The sequence below is a fragment of the Musa acuminata genome, chromosome BXJ1-5 (assembly GCF_036884655.1).
Source record: "Musa acuminata AAA Group cultivar baxijiao chromosome BXJ1-5, Cavendish_Baxijiao_AAA, whole genome shotgun sequence".
NCBI lineage: Eukaryota > Viridiplantae > Streptophyta > Magnoliopsida > Zingiberales > Musaceae > Musa > Musa acuminata.
In genome coordinates, this window is record NC_088331.1 from 42,893,023 (window position 1) to 42,905,231 (window position 12,209).

Consider the following 12,209-nt stretch of genomic DNA (forward strand, 5'->3'; position numbering starts at 1 on the left):
TTATCCACCAAAAAAGTATTATATTTTTTCATCAATGATAATATTTTGATCATCATAACAAAAAAAATCATAATGAGTCAAATAAAATCAAAACATATTAAAAACTATTTGATATATCTTATCATTCACATAGATATTTATAATAATTTAGAAACAACATTACCCAAATAAGAATTAAGCATTATCTTGTTACAATATTTTGTTCATCATAACAAAAATATTTTAAAATCTACTTGAAAAAATAATAAATGATTCAAATGAACTCCTAGCATCAACTAAACCAATTACAGGTCTAAAAATATTATACTGTAATGGTCTACCAACAATAACAACCAAAAGATATAATGTAATATCATTTATAATATTTTTTAATAACTTAATAGAATTTTTAGTACCTCAATGAAAAAATTACAAATATTATTGAAAAATAATACAAATTAGTCAAATAAAAACATCATAATAGTTCAATATTAGTGAAAAAATTTAGAGTAAAAAATTCATGAGGGGGTATTTATTATTCATAGGTGGTCATATATTATATATGGCACATTATACATTACATATTATAATTATATATTACCGATTACATATTATAGATTATATATTATATATTATATATTATATTATATATTACATATTGCATATTATACGATATATATTACAAATTAAATATTATATATTATATATTACATGTTATATATTATATATTATATATTATATAGGGTAAATTTTGAGAAAAAGCTTTTTTCTTTGAATTTTTTTTATAAAACTTTAAAAAAATTTCATAGACCATACTTTTTTATAAATGATCATTTATCATTTTGCTCCTAGCCTCATGGAATGTTCCTCCGCCTTCTATCACCACCTTACACCATCTCCTCCACCGCTTTCCCTTCCCTTTGACCCATCAGACTTGCCAAGGACATCGAGGGCAAAGCCTCCTTCTATGAAGGTGCAATGATGACTGTGAGGCATCCACCTCTGTTGGACCCACCCAACGATGAAGGTGTAATGGCTCTTGTCATACCCTATGAGACATAATAACGAAAATGCTGTTGAATCTCAGATTTTGATGATGAAACCAATTGATAGTATTTATGATTTGATCTGTGTTTTAAGTGACGTAGGATGCTTCGATCAGAAAGAGACAATTAAAGCAGGAAGAATCATATTGGGCCGATGAAAGACATGTCAGAAGATTGGACGTCGAGCTAAAGGATCAATCAACGTATCGACAGAAGACTTCGGGCCATGGATTCGGGTATCGGGCCAAGAAGAGCGAATATTAAGCCAAGGAAATCGGAGTTGCAGAGGTCAACTGGCTGATTGAGCAATAGGCCGCAAGAGAGGATGATGCATCGAAGAATCGAATGAAGCGTTGATGGACCAATGACATGCCGGACAATATGATTCATGCTTAGTAATAATTGTCTAGATCTAAGTGTATTTTATGTGTGCAGGATTAACTACGATAGCAGGGCATAAAGCAAAATGAAGTCCCGGAGTCAAGAATATGATTTTATTGGGAGTTCAAGAGTTCGTTAGAAGTTCTATAGGAATTGATCGAGAAGTCTAGGAGCTTACCAAAGAAGCTCATCGGAACTCACTAAGAAGATCGTCATGAATTCTAGGAGCTTGCTAGGAGTCCATTGGAACATTGCTGAGAGATCGTCGGAAGATCGCCAAAAGAAACCTAGACTTATGGACTTTGTTTATCTTAGTAAATGTATTAAAATTCATAGTTAGTACATAATTGAAATTAGAATTGGGCCAACCCAATTAGGGGACAGTTGGGCCAAGTTTGGGCTATGTTGGGCCAAGAGAAAGGCTCAAACAGTGACTAAACAAGTGAAACCGTCGTGGCACAGTCTCCGAAACTATGTCAAGCGGTGGTACCACCAGTCTGAGTGGTGGTACCGCCCAGACTCAGTCTCCGAGACTGTCTAGGCGGTGGTACTGCTAGTCTGGGCGATGGTACCACCCAGTGCAAGCGATGGTACCACCCGTACCTTGAAATTTCGGGGGTTTGAAATTTGGGCTCCAAATTTCAATCCATTTGTGGCCTATAAATACCCCAGCTATTCCTGCATGGATAATGAAGAAATATTGAGCAAAACCCTATGATTCTAAAGTTGTAAACTTTAAAAAGTTGAGTTCCCTCCTCCCATAACTTAGAGAGAGTTCTAAGGGAGGTGTGTGAGAGATGTCTTGTAAAAGAGAGTTGTAAAAGGTTGTCTCCTAAACCTGTGAAAAGGAGAAGAGAGGTGTAAAAGGGTAGTTGGTCTTCGCCCATTGAAAGAAGATCGATAGTAGATGCCGGTGGCCTCGATGGAAGAGGAATCGGCGAAGTGGATGTAGGTCATGACGATTGAACCACTATAAAAATCTAGTTTGTGATTCTCTTGTGCAATTTACTTTCCTACAAATCACTTTACTTGCTTTCCATCCACTACGCTCTTTTGTACTCTTTCAAAGTTAATACCTTTACGAAACAGTTTTTCGTTAGAAACAGATTTAATCGCAATGAAGTTTTGAACCGATGTGATTTTTACCGCTGTACTAATTCACCCCCCTCTTAGTGCCAACTCTTTTCCTAACAATTGGTATTAGAGCCTTGTATTTCTCATTTGGTTTAACACCTAAGAGAAATAATTCTTTTCGGCTTTCAAGAGGGTTACTCTCTCATTCATCCTCCCTTTTTCAATGGGATGGACTGCACATATTGGAAAACTCGAATGAGAGTTTTCTTACTTTCTTTGGATTTGAACTCATGAAACATTGTTGAAAATGGTTTTCAAAGGTCTTCTCTTCTAATGAACCATTAGAATGATTTGGAGAAGAAGACATTTTCTTTAAATGCTAGAGCTATGAACGCTTTATTTTGTGCCTTATATAAAAACAAGTATAATCAGGCTTCTACTTGCGAAACGACTTTTGATATATGACACACTCTCGAAATCACATACGAAAGCACTAATAGAGTAAAAGATTCTAAAATAAATCTTTTAATGCACGATTTTGAACATTTTCGAATGAAGCCAAGTGAAACCGTTGTTGACATGTACACCCGTTTTACGGATGTTGTCAATGGTTTAAAAGCTCTTGGCAAATGCTTTTCTAATTTTGAACTCGTTAACAAAATTTTACGCTCGCTTTCTAAGAATTGGGATTCAAAAATAACGGCTATACAAGAATAAAAAAGTTTAAAAACTTTTTTGATCGAAGAACTTATCGGGTCTCTAATGACCTATGAAATGACGTGCAATGCATATAAAGAACTTGAGAACCACCTTCGAAAGTATTGAATCTCGTATTTTGATGATGAAACCACTTGATATATGTTTATGTTTTAATCTGCATTTTTAGTAACGCAGGATGCTTCGATCAGGATGAGACAATTAAAACAGGAAAAACCATGTTGTGCCGGAGGAACATGTCAAAAGATTGGACGTCGGGCCGGTGGATCGGTCGACGTATCGACAGAAGGCTTCAGGCCGTGGACTCGGGCATCGGGCTAAGAAGAGCGAGTATCGTGCCAAGGATATCAGAGTTGCGGAGTCAACTGGCCGATTGGGCAATAGGCCGCAAGAGAGGATGATGTGCCGAAGAATCGGACGAAGCGTCGAGGGACCAATGACATGCCGGACAACTTGGTTAATTGCTTAAGATTAATTGTCTCGATCGAAGTTTTGTTTTACATGTGCAGGATTAACTACGATGAAAGTAAGACATGCAGTAGGAGTTGCGCCAGAGTCAAGACTATGATCACATTGGGAGTTCGAGAGTTCGATGGAAGTCTGGACGGTCATCGGAGGTTCTACGGGAACAAATCCGAGAAGTCCAGGAGCTTGCCAAAAGAAGCTCGTCGGAACTCGCCAAGTGGATCGTCGCAAGTCTAGGAGTTTGCCGGAAGTCCGTTGGAGCATCGCCAAAGGTTCGTTGGATGTTCGCCGGAAGTTCGTTGGAAGCTCGCCGGAAGAAGCGATTGACGCACCGGAGCAAGTTGTAGTAAATGTCTTAAGAAATGTCGTAGTTAGCATGTAGATTAAGTTAGGAATGGGAAGTGATCTCATTAACTTAATCTGGGGGTAATTGGGCCCTTGACAGACCCAAATTGGGCCGAATGGATCAACCCATTCGGACCAGAATTCCTGATAGGCGATGGCACCGCCAGGGTCGGTGGTGGCACCGCCCAGGAGAGGGTCTCCCAGGTAAGCTGGGCGGTGGCACCGCTTGGGCTAAGTCTCCGAGCGAGACTAGGTGGTGCAACAGCCCCTGACAGGCGGTGGAACTGCCTGAGCTCGGTCTCCGAGCTCTGTCAAGCGGTGCAACCGCCCCAGTCAGGCGATGGCACTACCAGGGCTCAGTCTCCGAGCGAGACTGGGTGGTGCAACCGCCCTTGTCAGGCGGTGGCACCGCCCAAAGGCTCAGTCTCCGAGCTGTCAAGCGGTTGTGCCACCCCAGTCAGGAGGTGGTACTGCTAGGACCCCGAAAATCTGGGAGATGACATTTTTGAGCTCCAAATTCAAACTAGTTTGGAGCCTATAAATACCCCTCTCATCCATGGTTAATACACATAAGCACAGAGAGCAAAAAAGGAAAGAAACACTATAGAAATCAGAAATCCCTCCTCTAGCTTAAGTGTTAGAATTCTATTTTAGAGAGGAGAGTGAGTGCTTGTAAGGGTTGTCTCCTAAACCCGGTAAAAGGAGAAGAGGGGTGTAAGAAAGAGGTTGATCTTCGCCTAGTAAAGGAAGATCGTTAGTGGATGCCGGTGGCCTCAATGGAAAAGGAATCGGAGGAGTGGATGTAGGTCACGATTGACCGAACCACTATAAACTCGCATCTTCTCTGGTTTGCATTTTATTTCCTGCTATTACCTTACTGCAAACTCCTTCAATAGCTTACTGCCTTCAATACATTTACGTATGCTTTCAAGCTAAGTTTCCGAAATTGGTTTTACGTCGGAAACGATTTTTATCGTACGAGAGATTTAACGAAGTTGACGTTTTTATCCGCTGCACTAATTCACCCCCACCCCCCGCCCCCCCCCCCCCCACTCTCTTAGTGCTCTTGATCCTAACAATTGGTATCAGAGCCCGGTTTTTCTCATTTCGGATTTACACCTGAGAGAAATGGCTCTTCATGGCTTTCAAGAGGGCTTTTCGGTTGTTCGTCCACCGTTGTTTAACGGATTGGACTACACTTATTGAAAAACTAGAATGAGAGTTTTCATGATTTCTATGAATTTGGATTTATGGAATAATGTTGAAAACGGTTTTCAACTTCCCTCTAAACCGATGAACAAATGGTCGGATTTGGAGAAGAAGTATTTTTCTTTAAACGCAAAGGCTATGAATGTCTTATTTTGTGCTTTGGACAAAAATGAGTTCAATTAGATTTCTACGTGCGAAATGGCTTTTGATATTTGGCGAACATTTGAAATCACGCACGAGGGAACTAGTAGAGTCAAAGACTTGAAAGTTAACATTTTATTGCATAATTTTGAGCTTTTTCAAATGCAACTAAGCGAGACAATAGGCGACATATACACCCATTTCACGGATGTCATCAATAATCTAAGAGTTCTTGGTAAATCTTTTTCAAATTTTGATCTCGTAAGCAAAATCTTAAGGTCCCTTCCAAAAATGTGGGATCCTAAAATAACCGCAATACAAGAAACAAAAGATTTAAATATTTTTCCACTTGAAGAACTAATTGGTTCGTTAATGACATATGAAATGGTGCACAATACACATGATGAACAAAACAACCTTCCAAAGAACATGAAGGATTTGGAACTTCAGACAAATAAATACTACTTGAGCGATGACTCAAGTGATGAGGACAATGATGAACTTGAACTTCGAATACTAAATCTTAATAAGTTTATTAAATAAAAATCTAAAATAAATAATGAACTTGAACGGAGGAAGAGACCAAAGAAGAAGAACACAAAGTGGGATGAATCGAGTTCCTCCAAAGATGAGAAGAAAATTAAGAAAGACGAGGTGCTAAACTACGCCTTAACCGCTTTCAATGATGAGGTAATCGAAATCTCCCTAATTTATTTTTAAATTACTTGATGCTTTCATGATGTATTTTCTTTTTTCGTTTAGAATTAATTTTCTTAAAAATTACATGTTTGAAAATAAAAATACAAAAATTATGATCATGCTAGTAATTTTGAAAATGATAATATTACATATTTTATGATAAACAAACAAAATGATTTTGATTGAAAATATGAAATCATGGTTAAGAAGTAATAATGTTTATCATATTTATTTCCATTGTTATTTCTCGATTTTTAATGAAATCATGTTTGATTTGAAGTAATACATAAAGTTGTAATGAAAATATTAAAATTTTGACACCATGATTTGACGATTTTGTGCATGAGATTTTAAAGTTATACATGATGATTTTTGTGGTTTATTGATCTTGATGGTTTTATGATGAAATTCATTTTTCGATCCTAAACGTTGATGCATGTTTTCATAAATGAAGAAGGCATGCTTCTATGAAATAAATCATATTAATTGAAATGGCTAAAAAGAGAAAAGCATGTTTCTTGAAAATTCTTTTTCTCTATTTTATTGACTGTGATGAATCTATTTGATCATCTTTTTATGAATTTCTTGAAAATGATTTTGATTTGATGATTTGAATTTGAATAAATTTTTATCCTAATTATGATCTTAGTTTATTGGAATTACTTGAGATCTTCTTTATGAATCAAAATCTTATATCTCCTACATTTCCTTTTATCATTTCCTAAAAAGGAGATCTATAAAACTAATCATGATCTTGATAATTATGTTTTGAAACTTTATGTAAATCAAGATTGTTCACCATGACTTCTTGCATTTTATTAAAGAAATTATTTAAATGAATCATGTCTTTTGGTATTTATATGATCCTTAAGATTTTATCTTTCGTGAGATGATGTGATTGTATTTATAGCTTGTATGTCTTGAAATGATTAAAATATTTTATACTATTTTATTCTTCTCCTCTTCTTTCTTGTTTACAATGATAAAATGAGGAGAAATTTTGATCATGCATTGTAGGATATAATTGCTATAATGAGAATTTTACACTATTGCATGCCTTAATAACATGTTGGAAATTTTGTGTTTTGGATACAAAAATTTTCATGATCATGAGCATGTTTTATCTTCATGATTGTGTTTGAAAATCTTTAGCAAAACCATATCCGAATGTGTTAAATTTTATTTTCGGATTTTCTTGATCCTAATAATTCATTTTTGAAAATCTATTGATCTTAATTTGATGATTTAAATGAGCTTTATCTTGATTTTTTGAAATTTATAAATTGAGATTTCTTATGCTTAAATCAAGATTTTATATGCATCAATTAATATCTTGTTCTCTTACAAGATTGAATGAACTCTATCATTTTCATGATCTTCTAAGAATTATTTATGTTATTTATTTAAAAGGAGATTTGCTAAAATGAATCACGATTTCTCTTGATTTCTCAAAATTATAACTTGAGTATTGATTTTATAAATCAAGATTGTTTATATGTTTTCTCATGACATCTTTTAAGGCTTATGACTTGAATTTTGTTATGTAAAATTCTTTGAATGAATGAAATACATCTCATCACCTAATAATTCTTCTTGATATTCCTTATGCGATGATATGAATACATGAAATATTCATTAATTTGTTTTGATAAGAAGTTTTGATCATGCATGGTAGGACGTAATTTGATAAAATTGGTACCATCATGATGTGAAATAAATGATGATTTGGAATCATGCATTAATAATGATTTTATATTTTATGATTTGGTATGATGCATGATGAAATATTCATGAATTTGTAATGATGCATGCAATACTTATGATAATGATGTACATGATGTATCGCATATGATGTGTATCATGAATGTTTTAAATGATGAATGTTTGATATCATGATCAACATGTTGATAAATGCTTAAAAATTTTAATGTTTGAGTATCATGTATGATATGCTCATAATGATGATTGATTTATTTATATCATGCATGAAAAATGAAATGTATGGTTTTGAAAATATGCATGTTTTAATTTAAAAATATAATGATAAGATTGATACTTACCTTTGTCATTATTTTGAAAATTGATATAAAGGTCTTCCCTTCTTTTTTATAATGACAAAGGGGGAGTAAAAATTTTTAGCGTGGACATCATAAAAAGAGGCAAACTAGCTAGCTTGCACAATTCAAGACGAAAGCAAAAATTACACTTCTCAAAAGAGAAAAAATTGCTATCTTGAACATCACCGATAATTGCTAGCTTGAAATCTCAAGAAAATGCAAAAATGTTCTTTTCATTATCATTACTTATTTATTCAATTATTTACTATTCTCATTTGCTCTCTAAGTTTAAACGTATTTTCGATATGGTTTCATCGAACAAAAATTTTTAAACCGATATTTTTACGAAAATACTAATTCACCTCCCCCTTTTAGTGCCGAAATAGTCCCAACAATCCACAATAGTCACCTACAACCCCCAATGGTACCATCGTTCGCCACCATCAATTGGAATATTAAAATTATCTTTTTACCTTTTTTCTTATATTTTCGTTGATAAAATTGATGATATTAGAGTAGATGGAACTAAATGTTTCACTTTCATAATTATAGGGATTTAAATATAAATGTTTTAAGTCAAACTAATTACATATTAGCTCCTATACTTAGACCCTATTAGTATCGCGATCCTTGTACTAAAATGAATATTGGTCCCTCTATAGTTCTAAAAATGAACTAAATAACGCCATTTGCCCTAACGCTATCAATTGTATTGATGGAAAACACAATACATAATATCACGTGTTGGATCGATGTAAAAGTGATGGACAAAAAAATAATTTCAACATTCCACATGCTGAAAACTGAAAGGATGTTAAAATTATCTTTTTGCTCATCATTTTCACACCAATCTAGCAAGTAGTGTTATATGTGTTTTTCGTTAATGTAGCTAATGATGTTAGGACAAATATGATTATTTATTTTATTTTTAAAATTATAGTAATCCAATGTAAATTTTTGAAATACATGGATCACAATACTAATAGAGTCTAATTATAGGATGCAATATGTAATTAACTCCACTATTTAATTATTTTATTGAATATAATATAGACTTAATATGAAGCTCAAAATTTATAAAAATTCATATTATAGACAATTTGAGAAAAGACAGTTCAGTTTCTAGGTAAGTTCAATTTAAATTTATATGCATAAAGTACTCTTGTGAGAGAATGGTGTGATAGTTTTAAGTTTGGCTTGCAAGTCTATGTTCGAGAGAAATCGGTTTGATAGGGCATAAACCAGGGGCTCAAATCCAGCTTAATTGCACTTGTTATTCAGTATTCCAACTTTGGTTAAAGTCACTAGCCCAAGGCATTTTTTATGTGCCACTAGTAATATTTTAATTATATGCACGATTAAGTATTAATCAAGGAACCTGTGCAGGAGTATATGCTTGCGTCAATGAGTCTTTATCAGTCGTCAAATTGAAGGATACACAAAAAAACCTGTTACTCGAAAATCCAATGGCCTAATTCAGGTGACATCTAAATGCTAATCTGGTCAGACATGAAGGGGCATTCTGACTTCAATGCCAACATTTACAAAACCAGAACTACAAAACACCAACAAGCAATGCAAATTAAAACATAAAATACAGGAAAGGATAATCCTTACATATGACTTCAAAATGCATACCAATTTATGTGTTCTCAAAATAATTAATTATATCCACCAACATAAGTAGATCCAAGTATTATAGTATTTCAAAATGCAGGTAAATTCGTTAAAATTAACTATCATATCAAAAAATAATTGTTAATCTTAAGAGGTTAAAAAAGCTCCTACAGTCCAATACAGAGAATTTCTTATGTTTATCACAGAGTCACTTTGTATAAAAATAATTTGAAGACTTGGTTCTTAGAAGGTCCACCATGGGAATAGCATATCAAAAGCAAAGAAACTTTTATCATTTCACCAAAGTGGGCAGAAAAGCAAGATTCGAAGTTCCTCACTCTTTCAAATTGAAAGGGTAATAAACTATCAACTTCAGCACCACTCGTATATATTACAAATTTTATTTACTTTTCTAGATACACTTTAAATACAAAAACGAAAAGCACCAGAGGGAAGGAAGAATACTCTCATCCCCAATTGAAGAAAGAATATTCTCAATAATTTACTAAACAAGATGACTTTCTCCAGTTTGTTAAAAGCAGCTTTTCTTCAGCCATCTCTCTCTTTGTTTCCTTGGATTTTTCTTTTCTATTGTCGAACAGATTCTTTTAGCACTATGTATACTGTCGAAGCCAAATTCGGCGCACAACCACTCTACCTAGAACTCAGAGAGGGAATAACATTAACCCGAGCAAGTAAATTTTGTCATGTACAATCATCATCCATAAGCACAAATCACAACAACAGCTAAAAGTTCCGAGATTGCCTAATTATCGAACTGTTCTATTTTCACACACATATCTAAGAGATAAGAAAGAAAGAGGGAGAAGACTCGCCTAAAAATCGAAGTCGGCGGCATCGTCGAATCCGGCGTCGTACCCGTCGTCGTAGGCCGCAGCATCAGATACCATATCCCCGACCAGAAGCCCGCCAAGCGCGCCGCCCAGTAACCCCGCACCCAATCCCATCCCGAAATTGTTCTTCCTCTGCGGCTGCGCCACTGGAGGCTGCGCCGCCCCGTACCCGTACCCGTACCCGTACCCGTAACCATACGGCGGCCGTTGCTGGTAGGTCGGCGGCGGCGGCGGTTGATGGTAGACCGATGGCGGCGGGCACGGCTGCGCCGCCCCGTAGCTCGTCCCCAAGGGGTACGCCATCACGGGCTCATCCGCCTTTGACGAGGGCGGAAAAGGGTACGGGGCAGCAGCCGACGCGGGGTACGCCGTGACCGAGGGCGGGTAGCCTGCGGGCGGGGCAGCAGACGGTGCGGGGGCCGCTGGCGCGGCGACGCGCTCGCCGAGCTTGTAGGAGAAGTTGAGGACGCCCTTGGGCTTGCCGGAGGTCGTCCTGCGGACCTGGTAGCTGACGAACTGCACGGGCTGCGGGCCGTCGCCGGCCCGGGAGATCAGCTCCGTTAGGGGAATCCGGACATCACCGACGTCGCGGTCGCCGAGGGCGCGCTCGGTGCGGAGGAGGATCCGGAGGAAGTGGACACGGGCGAGGTTGGCGTCCGTGGGGACGGTAAGGCGAAAGGTGGAGTTCCAGGAAGGGTTGCAACCGCCCTCGCGGTCGGGCGGCGTGCTCTGCCGCGTGCGAGGGTCGCCGGAGAGGCAGACGACGGCGTAGACGGCCATCTTGGAGAAGAGGTTGACGTCCTTGAGGCCCTTGGCGGAGATCAAGGTGATCTCAAGCGTCCGGTACGCCATGTCCGAGTTCGAGAACCGACAATCGGAGAGGTTTCCTTCTTACTTTTAACGGTTTGAGGATCAGTGACGGAGGAGCGATGCGATTGGGGATTGGGAGCGCGACAGTCGAAGACGCTGCTAGAAGGCATTTATAGGTGCGGTTGCAACAAAAGCGTGCGAGTTTCATAGCGATGGCATCCTTGAAATTACCAGGATACTCGTGTCACTTTTCTTGGACTCTTACAGAACGCAACCACGTGACATTACGTGTCGATCTGGCGGAGCACACTCGTTGGCGGCTAGTTATGACCACAGGGAAACGTCAGCAGGAGGAAGGGTAGTATCGGAAATGTTGAAGTGTCGCCACGGACCACGTGGCTAATTTGCACCGGCGGTGACGGGTGAAGGGGAAAGGTGGGGCAAAACTATTGGATGACTTGTACCCATGCAATAATATGCCATTCACAAAAGATGCGATGATCTTTTGCTAGAAAAAAGATGTGATATTATTCGTCGGCACAAAGTGATGCTTCAACGGATGTTGCCCAAAGGGCCACCGTTGATTCAAGAGCATCTCTTGGTTTGGTCCGCACAGCAAATCGTCCCTATCACATCTACTTCTCTTGTTTGTACTTATTTTAAAATTAAAAAATATTTTTTAGAAAAAAGTTTCTTATTTTATTAAAATTTTAATTAGCATCTTTTTTTTCTCAAAAATATTTTAAAAATTTTAAAATTTAAAAATGACAAAGGTAACCTTCGATCACATTTTATATTTTTCCTAAAAAAAGTTT

General features: G+C 37.1%; 1 protein-coding gene across 1 annotated transcript; it reads right to left on the minus strand.

Moving 5' to 3' along the window:
- Positions 1-10,001: 10,001 nt before the first annotated feature.
- LOC135674398 (protein SRC2-like) lies at positions 10,002-11,552 on the minus strand. Its single transcript, XM_065184210.1, has 2 exons — positions 10,567-11,552; positions 10,002-10,388 (listed from the first exon to the last, which is right to left on the minus strand). Exon 1 carries the CDS (start codon positions 11,434-11,436, stop codon positions 10,567-10,569), a length of 870 nt encoding a protein of 289 aa, XP_065040282.1. The 5' UTR covers positions 11,437-11,552; the 3' UTR covers positions 10,002-10,388.
- Between the last annotated feature and the right edge of the window lie 657 nt (positions 11,553-12,209).

Excerpts from the sequence above, each read along its gene's own strand:
- LOC135674398 (XM_065184210.1), bottom strand. The coding sequence starts at position 11,436 with ATGGCGTACCGGACGCTTGAGATCACCTTGATCTCCGCCAAGGGCCTC.